This window comes from Carcharodon carcharias, chromosome 14, assembly GCF_017639515.1.
Source record: "Carcharodon carcharias isolate sCarCar2 chromosome 14, sCarCar2.pri, whole genome shotgun sequence".
NCBI classification, from domain to species: domain Eukaryota; kingdom Metazoa; phylum Chordata; class Chondrichthyes; order Lamniformes; family Lamnidae; genus Carcharodon; species Carcharodon carcharias.
Window position 1 is genome coordinate 122,661,539 of NC_054480.1, and position 18,821 is coordinate 122,680,359.

The 18,821-nt window shown below is 43.6% G+C and overlaps 1 protein-coding gene across 4 annotated transcripts in view; it reads left to right on the forward strand.

The window, feature by feature from the left end:
• The window catches only part of LOC121286960 (CREB-regulated transcription coactivator 1-like), a 93,910-nt gene extending 78,014 nt beyond the window's left edge, over positions 1-15,896 (forward strand). For all 4 annotated transcript variants that reach the window (XM_041204307.1, XM_041204309.1, XM_041204308.1 and 1 more), the window contains one exon: positions 11,173-15,896. In XM_041204307.1, coding sequence (XP_041060241.1) covers positions 11,173-11,384 — 212 coding nt within the window. In that variant the 3' untranslated portion in view covers positions 11,385-15,896. The remainder of the gene's footprint in view (positions 1-11,172) is intronic.
• Positions 15,897-18,821: the final 2,925 nt, after the last annotated feature.

Consider the following 18,821-nt stretch of genomic DNA (forward strand, 5'->3'; position numbering starts at 1 on the left):
CCGATTTGTATGCCTCTTCCTTGGATGCAATACGATCTCCTTAATTTCCCTTGTAAGCCATGGTTTGGCCACCTTTCCTTTTACTTTTGCGCCAGACAGGAATAAACAATTATTGCAGTTCACCCATGCGCTTTGAATGTTTGCCATTGCCTATCCACCGTCATCCCTTTAAGTAATGTTTCCCAATCCATCATAGCCAACTTGTGCATCATACCATCGTAGCTTCCTTTATTAAGATTCAGGACCCTAGTCTCAGAATCAACTACATCTCTCTCCATCTTGCTGAAGAATTCTACTATATTATGGTCGCTCATCCCCAAGGGGCCTCTCACAACTAGATTGCCAATTATTCCTTTCTCATTACAAAATACCCAGTCTAGGATAGCCTGTTCTCTAGTTGGTTCCTCAACGTATTGGTCCAGAAAACCATCCCGTATACAATCCAGGAATTCCCCCTCTACGGTATTGTTACAAATTTGATTTGCCCAATCTATATGCAGATTAAAGTCACCCATAATTACAGATGTTCCTTTATTGCCTGCGTCTCTAATTTCCTGTTAAATGCCATTCCGAACATCACCACTACAGTTTGGGGGTCCATATACAACCCCCACTAATGTTTTTTGCCTCTTAGTGTTTCTCAGCTCTACCCAAACAGATTCCACATCGCCGGAGCTAATATCTTTCCTCACTATTGCGTAAATTTCCTCTTTGACCAGCAATGCAACTCCACCGCCTTTTCGTTTTTGTTTGCCCTTCCTAAATACTGAATACTCCTCGATGTCCAGTTCCCATCCCTGGTCACCCTGCAGCCATGTCTCCTTGATCCCGACTATACCATACCTGTTTACATCTATTTGCGCAGTTAATTCATCCACTTTATTGCGAATGCTCCTTGCGTTAAGGCATAAAGCCTTAAGGCTTGTCTTTTTAACATTACTTGTCCCATTCCCACTATTTTTTACTGAGGCTCTGTTTGATTCTTGCCCTTGATTTCTCCGCCTATCATTTTTCTTATTCCCCTTTCTGTCTTTTGTTCTTGTCCTTGATTCCCCCTCCTCTGACTCCTTGCATAGCATCCCCTGCCATTTTAGTTTAAACCCTCCCAACCGCTCTAGCAAATATTTTCCCTAGGATATCAGTCCCAGTCCTGCCCAGGTATAACCCGTCCAGTTAGTATTGGTCCCACCTCCCCCAGAACTAGTCCCAATCTCCCAGGAACCTGAAACCCTCCCCCTCACATCATCTCCTCAGCCACGTATTCATCCGATATGTCCTGTGATTTCTACTCTGACTAGCATGTGGCACTGGTAGTAATCCTGAGATCACTACCTTTGAGGTACTACTTTTCAACTTACTTCCTAACTCCCTGTATTCTGCTTTTAGGGTCTCATCCCTTTTTTTTACGTATGTCGTTTGTACCAATATGAACTACGACCACTGGCTGTTTACCCTCCCCCTTTAGAATGCCCTGTAGCTGCTCTGAGACATCCTTGACCCTAACACCAGGGAGGCAACATACCATCCTGGAGTCTCGTTTGCTGCCACAGAAACACCTATCTATTCCCCTTACAATTGAATCCCCTATAACTACTGCATTCCCACACTTTTTAATCCTCCCCTGTGCAGCAGAGCCAACCGTGGTGCAACGAATTTAGCTGTTGTTGTTTTCCCCTGAAAGGCCATTCCCCCCAACGTTATCCAAAGTGGTATATCTGTTTTGCAGGGGAATAGCTATGGTAGATTCCTGCACTGTCTGCCTAGTCCTCTTGGTCATCCATTTCCTTCCTGCCTGTGGGCTTTTAGCCTGCGGTGTGACCACCTCTCTGTACGTGCTATCCACGATGCTCTCCACCTCACAGGTGCTCCACAGTGCCCCCAGCCGCCACTCCAGCTCCGAACCCGGGCACTGGAAATGTTCCCGGCTTCCCACATAGAGCAGGAGGAGCACACCACAGCTTTGAGCTCTCCTGCCATGACTTACGCCTTTAAATTAAATTAAACCTTTTGGAAGGTACTTAATATTAAATAATATCAATTACTCTAGGGCCCTTCTTCCCTGCTCCTCGTTGTTACAGAATATAACCCTTACAAATGATGAACCACAAAATAAGAACTTAAGAACTATAACTGATGGAAGTAGTAAATACTTACCCAGCCGTACTCATGGTACTCAAAGGATCACCTCGTTCCCTTCTCACCGAACTTCCTCAATCACTTCTGCTCCCCCAGATCCTTTTCAACTCCCAACTCCTCTCACGCTCTTTTTCAACTTCTGACTCCTCCTGCACTCCTTTTCAACTCCCGACTCCTCTCACACTTCTTTTCAACTCCCGACTCCTCTCACGCTTCTTTTCAACTTCCGACTCCTCTTGCGCTTCTTTTCAACTCCCGACTCCTCTCGCGCTTCTCTTCAAATCCTGACTACTCTCGCGCTCCTTTTCAATTCCCGACTTCTCTCGCACTTCTCTTCAACTCCCGACCTTTCTCGCGCCTCTCTTCAAAGGGAATGATGGTGCAATGCAAAAAAAAGGTGGTACGGTATAAGTGAAAAATACAAGATGTACTAGAGGGGATGTAAATGGGAAAAGCAGAATCATAACCAACAGTTGCCAAAAAGAAGAGAACACAAAAAAGGCGTCAAGAGATTATGATCTGAAATTGTTGAGCTCAAGTTTGAGTGCAGAAGGCTGTTAAGTGCCCAGTCGAAAGATGAAGCTCTCCTCGAGTTTATGTTGAGCTTCATTGGAACAGTGCAGGAGGCCAAGGACACAGTGATTCAGTGATTAATGGTATATAAGCCAGAGTTGCTGAGGGCACGCACGGACTCTTGAAAGTATGATATCTTGGCTATTACTGAGGCTTAGCCTAAAGAAGGGTAGGAATGGTAGCTCACCATTTCTGGTTATAAAGTTTTCAAAAGGACTAACGAGAGGCAAGAATAAATGATGCGGCGGGGGGGTCATAACATTGGTTAAAGAAGCAATCACAGCTGTGACAAGGGATAATATGCTAGAACAATAATCAGTGAGTGAGTCCATATAGGTTGAACTGAGGTTGATAATAGGAACAGCCAGACTGCTGGGAGTATACTATAGACCACAAACAGGCAGGGGGAGATAGAGCAAATGTGAGGGCAAATAGGTGAAAAGTGCAGAAACAACAGAGCAGTAAAAGTGGGGATATCAATTATCATAATATTGACTGGGGCAAAATTAGTATAAAAGGTATAGAGTGTGCAGAATTCTTAAAACACATTCAGGAGAACTATTTTAACCAGCATGTGGCAAGCCCAACAAATTAAGAGCAAGCTCTGGACTTAGTTTTAGGGAAATGGGGTATCACATAGAGAGTATTTTTGTGATAGTGATTATAATTCAGTTAGATTTAGCATAGTTGTGAAAAGGATAAAGATAGACCAAGAGTAGAAGTTGTAAATTAGGGAAAGATCAATTTTACTAAGCTGTGATTTGGCAAAAGTGGGCTGAAAACAGCTACTTGAAGGTAAATCAATGTCAGCATTGTGAGGCATTCGAGGAGATGGAGAGGCTGCTGCAGTTAAAGTTGATAAGTCACCAGGTTGGGATGCAATGGTTCTAATGTCCCACACATCAGCATCACCAACTTATCAGAGGTGGCAGCATAGTGTGTTGGGAGGCAGTTGCCCTGGGAGTTCTCAACAACTCTGGACCCTCGGAAGCCTGACAGTGTCAGGTCAAACATGGGCAAGGAATTCTCCTGCTGATTACTGTACCCCGCATCAGCTGATGAATCAGTGCTCCTCCATATTGGACACCGCTTGTGAGAAAGGGTGGCAAGGGCACTAAATGTACTCCCTAACAGCACTGTGGATGTACCTACACCACATGGACTGCAGTGGTTCAAGAAGGCAGCTCACCACCACATTCTCAAGGGCAATTAGGGGTGGGCAATAAATGCTGGCCCAACCAGCGAAGCCCACATCCCGTGAATGAATAAAAAAAAAAGCTCCCACCTCACCTTACTTCAATGCCCATCACCAAGAGTGGCTCAATCGCACCACTACTCTCAAAGCTGGCCGAGTACTGAAGGAGATGGCTGCTAGATTGGATTTGCGGCAGGTGACGAGGGAAACAACAAGAGCGAGAAACCTACTTGGCCTCATACTCACCAGTCTTACCTGTCGCAGATGCATCTGGCAATGGCAGTATTGGTATGAAGTCCCATATTTACATTGAGGTACTACGCACTGTGCTAAATGGATAGATTTCAAAACAGATCTAACAATGGAAAAATGGGCAACCATGAGATGTCCTGGGCCATCAGCAGCAGTAATATTGTATACAACGACTATCTGTCACCTGATTGCCCAGCATATCCTCCACTCTGCCATTACCACCAAGCCAGGGAATCAACTCTGGTCTAATGAAGAGTGCAGGAGGGCATGCCAGGAGCAGCACCAGGCATAGCTAAAAATGAAGTGTCAACCTGGTGAAGCTACAACAGAGGACTACTTGCATCCCAAACAGTGAAAGCAGCAAGCAATAGAGCCAAGTGATCCCACAACCAACGGATCAGGTCTAAGCTCTGCAGCTACAGCTAAGCTCTGTTCAGCTACATCCAGTCATGAATGATGAAGGACAGTTAAACAACTCACTGGAGGAGGAGGCTCCACAAATATCCCCATCCTCAGTGATGGGGTGCACAGCACATCATTGCAAAAGACAAGGCTGAAGTGTTTGCAACAACCTTCAGCCAGAAGTGCTGAGGGGATGATCCATCTCTGCCTCCTCCAGAGGTCCCCAGCATCACAGATGCCAGTCTTCAGCCTATTCGATTCACTCCAGGTGATGTCAAGAAATGGCTGAAGGCACTGGATAGTGCAAAGGCTATGACAATATTCCAGCAATAGTACTAAAGCCTTTTGCTCCTGTACTGGCTGTGCCTTTGGCCAAGCTGTTCCAGTACAGCTACAACACTGGCATCTACCCAGCTATGTGGAAAACTGCCCAGGTATGTCATGTCCACAAAAAGCAGGACAAACCTAAACTGGCCAGTTAACACCCCATCAGTCTACTCTCGATCATCAGCATAGTGATGGAAGGGGTCACTATCAAACAGCACTTACTCAGCAATAACCTGCTCACTGGCGTTCAGTTTGGGTTCCACCAGGGCCACTCAGATTCTGACCTCATTACAGCCTTAGTCTGCGCATGGACAAAAGAGCTGAACTCCTGAGGTGAGGTGAGAGTGACTGCCCTTGACAGCAAGGCCACATTTGACAGAAAGGGCCCTATCAAAACTGGAGTCAATGGGAATTAAGGGGAAACTCTCCACTGGTTGGAGTCATACCTAGCACAAAGGAAGATGGCTGTGGTTGTTGGAGGTCAGCCATCCCAACTCCAGGATATCACTGTAAGAGTTCTTCAGGGTAATGTCCTTTACCCAACCATCTCCAGCTGCTTTCTTAATGACCTTCCCTCCATCATAAGGTCAGAAGTGGGATGTTCACTGATGATTGAACAATGTTCAGCACCATTCACGACTCTTCAGGTACTGAAGCAGTCCATGTCCAAATGCAGCAAGACCTGGACAACATTCAGTCTTGGGTTGACAAGCGGCAAGTAACATTCACACCACACGAGTATCAGACAATGACCATCTCCAACAAGAGAGAATCTAACCATCTCCCCATGATGTTCAGTGGCATTACCACCACTGAATCTCCCACTATCAACACCCTGGACGTTACCATTGACCAGAAACTGAACTGGACTAGCCATGTAAATACTGCGGCTACAAGAATCAGGTCATAGGCTGGGAATTCTGTGGAAAGTAACATAGCTCCTGACTCCCCAAAGCCTGTCCACCATTTACAAGTCAGCAGTGTGATGAAATTCTCTCCACTTGCCTGGATGAGGAGCTTGACACCATCCAGGACAAAGCAGTCTGCTTGATTGGTACCCCATCCACCACCTTCAACATTCACTCCCTCCACCATTGACACACAGTAGCAGCAGTGTGTACCATTGCAAGATGCACTGCAGGAACTCATCAAGGCTCCTTCGACAGCACCTTGCAAACCCACGACCTCTACCATCTAGAAGGACAAGGGCAGCAGATACGTGGGAACACCACCACCTGGAAGTTCCTCACCAAGCCATTCACCATCCTGACTTGGAATTAAAATGCCGTTCCTTCCCTGTTGCTAGGTCAAAATCCTGGAACTCCCTCATTTAACAGCACTGTGGGTGTACCTACACCAGATGGACTGCAGCGGTTCACAAAGGCAGCTCACCACCACCTTCTCAAGGGCTAGTAGGGATGGCTATACAAATGCTGGCCTAGCCAGCGATGCCCACATCCCGTGAAAGTAAAAAACAACAGTATAACAGGGTAAAATTAACAGCCACTTGGACAATTGTAAATTAATTAGGGAAAGGTAACACGATCTGTTAAAGGCAAATCGTGTTTAAATTGCTTGAGCTTCTGATGAGTAACAGAGAGTGTTGATGAGAGTAATGCAGTTGATGTGGTGTTCATGGGCTTCCAAAAGACGAATGATAAAGTGCTGCACAACAGATTTGTGAGCAGAGTTTATTCCCATGAAATAAAAAGGGCAGTGACAGCGTGGGACACAGTTGGCTGAGTGACAGGAAACAAAAAGTAGTGGTAAATAGTTGTTTTTTAGACTGGAGGCGTTTCCCAGGTGTCAGTGCAAGGACCACTGCTTTTCTTGATCAATAACCTAGACTTGGGTTACTCTTCCCATTGGTGGGAGGATCGAGAACAAGAGGGCACAGATTTAAGACAGTTGGCAAAAGAAGCAATGATGACATGAGGAGAGTGATTAGCTTGAGAGTGCAGTGGAGGCAGATTCAATCAAGGCATTCATAAGGAAATTGGTTAAACACCTGCAGAGCATCTTTGCAGGGCTACAGGGAAAAGGCGAGGAAGTGGGATTGGCTGAGTTGTTCTTGCCAAGAGCTGGCATAGACATGATGGGCCAAATGGCCTCCTTCTGTGCTATAACTGTTCTTGATTCATTCTGTGATTGTGTGCAGAGCACAATTTCAAAATTTGCAGGGAACACAAAACTTAAATATTGTGAACTGTGGGGGGGGATTGTGATGGACTTCAAGTGGACATAGACAGGCTGGTGGAACGAGTGGAGACACAGCTCATGAAATTTAATGGAGAGAAGTGTGAAGTGATTCGTTTGATCGGAAGAATGAGGACAGGCAATATAAAAGAGAAGATACAATTCTTAAGGATGTTACGATCCTTGGTCAAACCCCAGCATATGAGGGACGTCCGGTTAGGGGGACCAGTAACTTTTTTTTTTAAAGTAGTTAAAGGCTGAGATTAAAGAAACCAGCTTTTGGAATAAAGCCACAAGTTTCCATGGGTTTTGAACAAACAAAAACAAAATGTACTTTACAAGTTTAGGAAGATAAAGCAATTTACGAGATATATCTTATACACTAACATTCAGAATCAACTTGAGATACATGTGAATTAACAGGCAAACTGTGGTCAAACACAACACACTGCATAATAAATGGCAGATGTGACAGATCCCACAGATTTCTCAGCAACCCACCCAGACATCAGTATTCACTGAGAGTTACACAATCTCTTTAAAACTCTGTCTCCCTCTTGAGGAATTTCTAGTCTTTTGCTTCGAAGATCTAACCCCTGAATTACCTCCAAAAAAAATCACTCCAATTCACACTGCCTTAACGACTGCTCTTTTCCAGGGTTTGCTCCTCAGGGCTTCTCCCGAGCCCCAACTGCCTGGAGACTGCTCACCACAATACCCTGCTGCCTGGAGCCTCTCCTCCCTGCTTTAGAACACACCTCGTTATGTAGGATTTCTTGAGCCCTAACCTTTGGCTACACCAAGCTATCAATGGCTCCCAAAGTTCCTTCTGAGCTTCAACTGCACAGAGCTATCAAATGGCTCCCACGGCTCCACTGAGCCCCCAACCCAGCTCCTTTGAGCTAACAGCAGCATTTTCTTTAACTTAACTGGGACTTCTGCATGTGCCCCTGCCTGTGACACTTGTAGGCTGGCTCCCCCAAGCTGACTGCCTCAAACCGATGCTCTGACTGACCCTTAAACTGACTTGGGTGACCTATCAACACACTCCCATAGGGTCCCACCCTTGTTACTAGGCAGGAGCCATTGTAACAGCTTTGGGACATCCTATCCCTTAAAAGTTACAATGCCCAAAGACCATGAAGTTACATAGCACATACAGACATAATGAATTGAATTCATACTGGGGTGTGTAAGCAGTGAGACCTGGGGATTTGTGTGCACAAACTATAGAAGGTGGCACAGAGGGTTGAGAAAGCGGTTAATAGGTATACGGGACCCTGGCTTTATAAATAGAGGCATAGTGTAAAAAAAGCAAGAAGGTTCATATTAGACCTGAATAAAACACTAGTTCAGCCTTAACTGGAGTAATGTGTTCAATTCTGAACACCACACTTCAGGAAGGATGAGAAGGTTGCAGAAGGGTGCAAAAGATTTACAAGAATGGCTCCAGGGATGAGAACCTTCATTAAAAATTATAAACTTTAAGAGCGGGAGTAGGCCATTCAGCCCCTCGAGCCAGCTTCGCCATTCAGTAAGGACATAGCTGAGCTGATTGTGGCCATAACTCTACTTTCCTGCCTGCCCACCATAACCTTTGATTCATTTGTAACTCAGCTTTGGATATCACAGAATCACAGAATGTTACGGTGCAGAAGGAGGCCATTTGTCTCATCATGTCTGCACAGTCTCTCCAGATGAGCATTATGACTTAGTGCCATTCTCCTGCTTTTTCCCTATACACTTGCACATTGTCAATGACGCAGCCTCCATTGCTTTCTGGGGAAGAGAACTCCAAAGATTAATGACCCTCTGAAAGAAACAATTCCTTCTCGTCTCCCTTTATTTTTAAAATGTGCCCCTAGATCTACATTCCCCCACAAGAAGAAACATTGTCTCAATATCTAGCCTGTCTCACCGCCTCAGAATTTTACATGTTTCATTGCAATCACTTCTCATTCTTCTAAACTCCAATGAATATGGTCCAACCTACTCAACCTTCCTTCAAAAGATAACCCCTTCATCCCAGAAACCAGCCTAGTGAGCCTTCTCTGAACTTCAAATGCAAACATATCTAAATCAAACATATCCCTCCATAAGGGGACCAAAACTATACACAATACTCCAGCTGCAGTCTCACCAATGCCCTGTACCTTTGCATCAAGACTTCCCTACTTTTATATTCCACCCCCTTGCAATAAACACCAACATTGCAGCAAGACCTGGACAATATTTGGGCTGATAAGTAGAAGCAAAATACTGCAGACACTAGAAATCTGGAATAAAAACAAAGTGCTCAGTAGGCCTGTGAAGAGAGAAACAGAGTTACCATTTCGAGTTCAATGTGACTCTTCTTCGGAACAGTTAACTCTGTTTCTCTCTTCGCAGATGCTGCCAGACATGAGTTTTTCCAGTACTTTCTGTTTTTATTTAGGCGGATAAGTGGAAGGTAACATTCACGCAACACAAATGCCAGGCAGTGACCATCTTCAACAAGAGAGAATCTACCATCTTCCCTCGGCATTCAATGGCATTTCCGGCGCTGAATCCCCCACTGTCAACATCCTAGGGATTACCATGGACCAGAAACTGAACTGGACCAGCCAAATGAATACAAAAGCAGATCAGAAGCTTGGAATTCTGCAAAGGTAACTCACCTTCTGACTCCCCAAAGCCTGTCCATCATCCACAAGGCACAAGTCAGGAGTGTGATGGGATACTCTCCACTTGCCTAGATGAGTGCAGCTCCAACAACACTCAAGAAGCTCAACACCATCCAGAGGAACGTAATCACGGAAGGTGAGTTTAAATCCCTGCGAGGTGGGCATTTGTTGAAGCAGCCCGTGTTGGAACAACTTTTAGAGAGAATTCCAAGCCAAGATCTTCGAAAGTAAAGATTGGAAGCCCTCATGAGAAAGGTTATTCAGTGTGATTGAATGGAGGTTCGGGCTATGCAGAGGCCCCTGATTCAACAGGGAGTAGAGTGCAACAGGGTTTGGACTAGCGAACATGGTTGGTGAGGTGACAAACAGCAGCAACAAGTGCTGAGATGTGGGCCAGTGGAATAGAAGGAATAATAAAATAGGAGAAATGTTATTCCAGATGCTGCAGCAGCCTATGTGATGAGGCTTCTGCCAGCAACCTACTGGTAACCCTTCAACACATTGAACTCCATTATTTACAAGGCACAAGTCAGGGGTGTGATGGAATAATCTCTACCTGCCTGGATAAGTGTAGCGCTGACAACATTCAAGAACCTCAACATCACCCAGGACAAAGTAGCCTGTTTTATTGACATCCCAGCTACCAGCTTGAACATTCACTCTCTCAACCACTGGTGCATAATAGCAGCAGTGTGTACTATCTACTATCTACCAAGGCTTCTTTGACAGCAACTCCGAAACTTGCAAACTCTAACCTAGATGAACAAGGGCAGTAGATGCATGGGAACACCACCACTTTCAAGCCATACACCATCCTGATTTGGAACTATAACATGGTTCCTTCACTTGTCGCTAGGTCAAAATCCAAGAACTCCCACTCTAACAGCACTGTGTATGTACCTACACCACATGGACTGCAGCAGTTCAAGAAGGCAGTTAATTGTATATTAATTGTGTTTAATTGTATGCAGGGATTTCACTTGAGCGCATAAAGAGAGACAAATTGAATCCATGGTGTGGGAGTTGGGGTGTGTATGGTTGTAATATTTCACTCGAATTAAATGTAAGACTGAGTAAAGATCGGCTCCAGAGTCATCCTTCACTAGTGGTTTTCCAAAAGTATTACACTCACCACCACCACCTTAAGAGCATTTAGAAATGAGTAATAAATGCTAACCTTGTCAGTGCCCACAACCCATCAATGAACATCAATGGACTTACTACAGTCCTTTCAAGCCCTGGGGTTTCAGGAAAGGTTAAAACTCAAAGCATGAATTATTCACTAAAAAATTTAAACAAGTTTTAAAAATAAAGCTGGTTGGATAAAGCCTGGAGTTGGGATTAATGTATTGGATGTTTGATATTAATACTTGTGTACAGCCACTATGTTTTGCTAACCTGGCTTGTCTTTCTGTCTTACCCACACAGTGACAGGAGAGTCTCCCCCGAGCCTGTCGAAGGAGCTGACCAATTCACTCGCAGGTGTTGCAGATGTGACCTTTGACACCGACTCCCAGTTTCCTCTCGATGAACTGAAAATTGACCCCTTAACACTGGATGGTCTGCACATGTTGAATGACCCGGACATGGTGCTGACAGACCCTGCTACAGAGGATACTTTCCGCATGGATCGTCTGTAGAAAGGAGCACTCAGACCTAAGACAAATTGGGGAAGCAGGCCAAAAACCCGCCAGGGAGCGGAAATTGAGCAACCGAGTGCAATTGATGGAATGATGTTAACGTGAGAGCGTAACGTGCAATGAATTCCGCTTCTTGTTCTGAGCTTGCAACTCTGCGATCCTGAATGAACCAAGTATAGCGCTTTCAGCTATGTGGCGCACTCCTCCATTGCAGCGTTTCATTGACTCCATCAGATCCCCAGGCCTCTTGTTTTTATTTTTTGTTCTCCTATTTATATTGCCCTCATAATTACAGTGGGTTGTCAGTGGATTGTTATCATTGGCAGGTTTACAAGTAATTTGAAATGTACCTGTGAGGTAACAACTGGCAGTAACACTCGGCAGCTCCAGGCCAACAGTATGGTGACGTTATCATTTAGCCTGAAGTCACCCGTCCAACACACTCTTCAGTGCGCTGTTGCCATTGTACTTTCTGTGCTGTTCGATTCTTATTTATATTTTTATATTTGTCTGTGATTTCTTTCTCCTGCCCCATTCCCTTTCACTGTGCTTATGTTCAGCAAAAGCCACTGCCTTGTTGTATGTTGCTGAGAAAGTGAACAAGAGACTGATCTGAGATTGATCTGACACAAGAGCTAAGTGCATGGACAGAAATTGTATTACAGCCAATATTTAACAGGGGCGAGTTCTTGCTCCCGTTTGTGTCCCTTTCATTTACTTTTTTCCAGCAGCTTTTAAAAAAGAATCTTGACAATGTGTGCCGGTCAAAGATTAGTGTTTGCTGCCAATTCCAGCTGTACCAATTCTCATTCAGTCCCTGTATTAATGTCTAACTTCAGGTGGCTCTATAATCACCCTCTCCCCATTAGACACACATCCTTCCCTCCGGTTCTTGTGAAGTATGTGAGCTGTAAGCGTGGCATTCAATCATTCTTAGCCCCCACAGCCAGTCGTTGCTGTGACCAGCAACACTTACAACATTTTGCAGCTCATCACTGGCCATTGAAACAAAAGAAAAGGCAGAAATATTAATTTGGTGTTCCTCAAGGGGGAAAGGCTCGATGCCAACTGCTGGAAGGATGTTCGATAATGGTGTTGCCCACATCAAGGGTGGACCCAAGTGGCTTTACAGAGCCTTTGCTGCACTTTTCAGTCCTGTGTGTGGACAAGGAGGGCTGTCACAAACACTACATGCTGTGGGACCAGCTCCCAACACATCCACTACAAGATAAAACCGTTTGTGTCAAATGTTACCTGCACAAGTGAATTATTTGTCACAACAGAATCACAAATATTAGTTCAAGACGCTAAGCTGGCATTGGTCTGTCTGGCTGCTGGTCTGTCTAGCCATATGCCACTTTTGGCATATCTGAGTCCTACTAATGTCTCTTAGAACACTAAATTGCCACTATCTCCTACCACTAATATACAAACTTTAAAGTCCTGAGAATCTTTCATCGGTTGCTGGGCAGTTTTATGCTGTAGCAAGTTTCTGTCAGTACTAGACAATTGTGCAAGGCAAGGAACACAACGTTAGCATGCAGGTACAACAAGCAATTAGGAAGGCAAATGGCATGTTGGCCTTTATTGTAAGGGGATTGCAGTACAAGGATAAATAAGTCTTGCTACACTTGTAGCTTTAATGAGACCACACCTAGAGTACGGTACACACTTTTGATCTCCATATCTAAGGAATGATATACTTGCATTGAAAGCAGTACAATGAAGGTTCACCACATTGGTCCCTGGGATAAGGGTTGTACTATGATAGAGGCTGAGTAAATTTGATCTATATTCTCTGGAGTTTCGAAGAATGAGAGGTGATCTTATTGAAATATACAAGCTTCTGAAGGGGCTTAACAGGGTAGACACTGAGAGGTTGTTTTCCCCTGGCTGTGGAATCGAAAACATGGGGGCAAGTCTCAGGATAAGGAACCGATCATTTAGGACTGAGATGAGAAATTTCTTCACTCAGGCTGTGACTCTTTGGAATTTTCGACCCCGGAAGGTTGTGGATGCGCCATCATTAAGTATATTCAAGGTTGAAGTGGGTGTATTTTTGATCTCGGAATCAAGGGATATGGGGAGTGGGTGGGAAAGTGCAGTTGAGGCAGAAGATCAGCCATGATCATATTGAATGGTGGAGCAGGCTCGATGGGCCATGTGGTCATCTACTGCTCCTATTTATATTCCCTTTCTCTGTCCAGCCCTGATGAAGCAAGTGCATACGCATCACATACTCTCCAACATACCTGTGTTGATCCTGTATTACACACATTAACATGTGTTAATAGTTCATAATGCTCTAACACGTGTTAATCCTTCATGCACCAATACTTTAATCTATCATCACGCTCTAACGTGTGTTAATCCTCCATCACGTACTCTAATATGTCTGTTAAACCTCTGTCTCATACTCTGACACTCATACTCTGCTAATTCTCCACACATTAACATGTGTTAATCCTTTATCATGCCCTAACACATGTTAAACCCCTGTCACTAACGTGTTCATACTCCATCACACACACTGATGTGTGTTAATCTTCTGTGTCTCATCACTCTGGTTACACTACAGCACTCTTGAATACACATTGACATAAATGATAGGCATTTTTCTTCAATAGTTTTTATTTTTAAATGTCTCCCAGGATCTATTCTGGGGTCTCAACTTTCCACCACATTTATCAATAACTTATTTGAAAGGATAGAGAATCTGATGGAACAATAAAGAGTTTAGATGGAAGCAGAAAGTTGCAAAGGGACATTGTTAGACTAAGTGAGTGGGAAAAGTTGTAATAAGTGGAGTTCGATGTGGGAAAGTGTAAGGGCATCCACTTTCATTTGATAGATCAGAGTATTTTCAAAATGGTGAGAAGCTAAGAACTGTGGAGGAGCAGAAAGCTTTAGAGGTTCACTAAGCACTAGTGAACAGATACAAAAAGCAACGATAAGGACTGATGGGATATTTACCGCAATCTCAAGGGGCTGGGTTATAGAGGATGGCAATTATGTTACAGTTATACAGAACTGCATTGGCCCATGCAGAGTAGCTGCATTCAGTCCTGGCTACTGCGCTTCACAGTGGATATATTGGCCTTGGAAGATGTGATGTGTAGATTCACCAGAATGATACTGTGGCTAAACGGGTTAAATTATGAGGACAGGTTACACAAACCTAGTTTGTATTTCTGTGATTTTAGTAGATTAAGCTGTGATCTGATTGGGGTGCTTAAAACTCCTTTAAAGAAGTTGATGGGTCGATGGAGAGAAACTGTTTCTTCTGATTGGGGTGGGGGTGTGGGCTGGTGAAGTCCAGAACAAGGGAGAAGAACCTCCAAGTTAGAGTCATGCCATTCAGAGGTGATAACAGAAAGCGCTTCTTCACACAAACGGTCGTTGAATTCTGGAATTCTATCCCCGATAAAGGCTGAGAGTCAGTTGGAACTTTCAGGGCTGAGGTGGATAGCTTTATTGGGGCCAGATTATCAACAGATCAGGAGCAAATGGATAAGTAGCTGAGGTTCAGATCAACCACCATCTAATTATGTTTTTTATTCGTTCTTGGGATGTGAATGGCAGAACAGGTTTGAGGGGCTGAATGGCCTCCTGTTAGTAACACTATTTATCTGCCTGGATCAGTGTTTGATGAATAATCTGGTCAGAACCACAAGAATAGAAGTTGGTTTTCTGAGTGCCAGGGCCCAGTGACCTTTTGTGTAAATTGTATAGAAACCTTGGGGTGTTGAATGTTCCTACCCTGGTGCAATATGTAGAAACAAATACTGTGCCCAACAGTGTGCAACTTTATTCCAATCAGGGCAGTCTCCCCACCTTGGGTATCAGTGTCCAGCACTTTACTGGCACCTGCCCACACAATACTCCAACAATAGGAGGTGCAACATGTGCTGCTGTGTGTCTGCACACCACCCAGTGTTGGAGTCATACTTGGGTGGCTGAGTGAAGTCTATAAATCACAGCCAGTGTTACTCTGAGCTCTAATGTACAGAATGATTTTTAAAAATTCGTTATGTTCTTGATACTTGGCTCATTTGATATCAATCAGTTACTGCCAGTTTATTTTATGTCAATTCCCCATAGAAAAGGCAAATAGAGAGCTTGTTACAGCTCAGCTGTCAATTCTGAACCTAATGTTTGAAGCTCTGGTGTGATGTGTTATGACCTGACCAGAATTGCTGCAGATCTCAAAAGCCTTGTGCTGCTTGACCAGGCCATTGCTGTACCTCACACTGTGCATTACAGCAGTGCTGCAATGTGCTGTGCCTGACACTGCTGCATTACTGCACCAATACAGCAGTATTGCAACGTGATGGGTCTTGTGCTGTAACTCTACAGTGTTGCATAGTCTGTGCGCCTCACGTGCTGCACTACTGTAGTTTTGCACTCTTTCCATCTTAACATTATCCCTGCAATTTGGAAAGAAATTTCAAGTGCTCCATAACATCTTTCTTTGTTACACACAAAAAATAAATTAAAAAGTTTGTGATGGGGGAAAACCCAACTTACCAACAGTCTGTCTCGTGAGGGGTCAGTTTCTGGACATTTAGCAATTTTTAGTTTAAAGTAAAATCAGGTGGCTAATATTTAATTCATTATAATTGAGCCTAATATTCTGATAACTTACCATTTCAAACAGAGTTCAGAATTTGAAATGTCTGGTTTATCGTGAACAACTTAACGTTCCCACTTAATGCAATAAACAGAAAATTAGGAGTGAGGCATGGGTTGGAGAAAAGATGGAAATGCCTAGATCATATAATATGCAGATAGAAGTGAAATCTAAATAATGTGTTTCACACCACTTCTAACATATAAACAACTATGTTTTACATCATGTCCATTCTCATGATGAACTGTATTTGTTCATCAGCCTTATGATTTCCCACCAGGGTTCCCGCACTACAAGGAGTCTGAATCAGTTATAAGTGTTGAGGATAAAGTTTCTGTTTAATTCAGTTCTTTAAAGTAAGATGCTCCCTGGTTGCATTTGCAGATGAGATGACAGCTAATACAGATGCATCAGGAGTATAGCCCTAACGGAACACACTAGATATTGGTGCATACCCATGCGTGAGACATTAATGAGTTTACATTCAGTATATGCATGACTGTTGTCTGCCTGGGATTTGTATGAGGGTTAATCCAGAGCTATTATCATTTAGGTTCCTTGAGGCTTTTGTGGGAGCGATGCAGGCTTGTGTTGATTGCTGCTGCTATAGTCAATTGAACTCTTGTTCCCTGGTTTCCTGCTCTCTCTCTTCCTAAAGTTGACCAAGCTGGAGAGAGTAATTCAAGACATTCTGCTTGCGGTATTACTGAGTTCCAGAGGTTTCCCCCAGGGTGGTAGTGCTATTGATGCTGCACAGGATGAATGTTGTTGGCTGACAGAATGTTGCTCATGTTGAAAGGTTAACTTTGTCTCCATTCCCCTTTCTCTTGCCTGGAGCCTGAGGTTGGAGAATCTGAGAGGAATCTTCAGAGAGCTGTAGGCCGCCTTCAGAGTGAATGTAAAATAAACCATAAACACTTCATAAAATCAGAGTCCATGGGATTTGTTATCCACGAGTGACGGAGTGGTTTAATGTCTGAGACAGATCACCCAGACTGTGAGGTTCCAGTGAAAACATGAGACTTGGGGACCCCATGTAACTATAAGTTGTTGTATCATTCAAAATAATCTTGGTGTTGTAAATGCCTTCTTCAGATATTCTGTTTTATCTTCAGTGAGCGATTTAGTGAGAATAAAATCTGATCTTTGGCATTTATGGCGAAGGAGCTGAGACCATGATGAGGAGGGTTGGATATATCTGATATCTTTACTCTTAAGAGAGGGCTGAATTATAATCAGCAAAGGGCTAAACTTGCAGCTATAATCAGGAGTTAAGAGGTCAAGTTACATGGCAATATTGGGAGCTATGTGTGTATTTGAGAAGAATATTTTACTAGGATTAAACTATCATGAGCAAATTAACGTTACATCTGGATTTTCCTCTCTATGTGTTAACACATTATATACAAAGACAAGGGGGCACAGATTAGGGTTTGGGGCAAGAGATACGGGGAGAGGGGAATGTGAGGAAGAATTTTTTTATGCAATGAATGGTAACAACCTGGAACTCACTGCCAAAAAGGGTGGTGGAAGCAGAGACGATCAATGATTTCAAAAGGAAATTGGATGGACACTTGATGGAAATTAACGACTGTTACACTAATAACATGATTCCAAGAACAAGCATTAAAAAAGACAAATCTGAATGAAAGTCCTGGCACTATTTTGGCCAAATACATCATGCTTGGAAATGAAGATGTAAAGAACTTGCATGACCTTAGGATGCCCCAAAATGCTTTACAATCAATGGTTCCTTTAAAATTGCCATCACTTTAGGGGAGTAAGATGAATCACGGGACACTATAACAACTGTCTAAAATGCTCCTTGAATATTGCAGTGGTGCCAAAGGGAGGAATAAACCTGGCAACTAGAGATCAGTCAGCCTAACATCAGTAATAGGAAAACAGACAACAACCTGAGGCAAAATTAATTGACATTTGGAAAGCTATGGGCTAATAAGTGAACCATAGCACAGATTTGGTAAAAGAAAATCATGTTTGACTAACTTGATCAAATTCTTCAACATAGTGGCAGAGAGAGTTGTTGAGGGTAATGCAGTTGATGTGTATATGGCCTTTCAGAAGGTGTTTGATAAAGTACCAAAATAGACATGTTAGCAAAATTAAAGTCCATGGGATTGAAGGGACAGGGGCAGCGTGGATACAAAATTTGTTAAGGTACAAAGTAGAAAGTAGTGGTGAGCAGCCATTTTTCCAGCCGGAGGGAGGTATACAGTGCTGTGCTCCAGATATTTGATATATATTAGCAACTTAGACTTTGGTGTACTGGGCATAATTCCAAATTTTGCAGATGACATGGAATTCAGAAATGTGGTAAACAATGAAGAGGATGATAACAGGCAACAGATTTGACTGGTGCAATGGACAGACACATGGCAGATGAAATTTGACACAGAGAAATTTGTAGGTTACCTTTTGGAAGGATAAATGAGGGGAGGCAATATAAACTAAAGCAAAACCAGAAATAGAAATACCTGGAAAAACTCAGCAGGTCAGCCAGCATCGGTGGAGAAGAGCACAGTTGACGTTTTGAGTCCTCGGAAGGGTCATGAGGACTCGAAACGTCAACTGTGCTCTTCTCCGCCGATGCTGTCAGACCTGCTGAGTTTTTCCAGGTATTTCTATTTCTGTTTTTGTTTTGGATTTCCAGGATCCGCAGTATTTTTGTTTTTATCTCTGAATATAAACTAAAGGTCGAGTGTAAGTACACAGATCTTTGAAGGTGGCAGGACAAATTGAGATGGCATTTTTTTAAAAAAAAACATATTGGGGTTCTTGGCTTAATA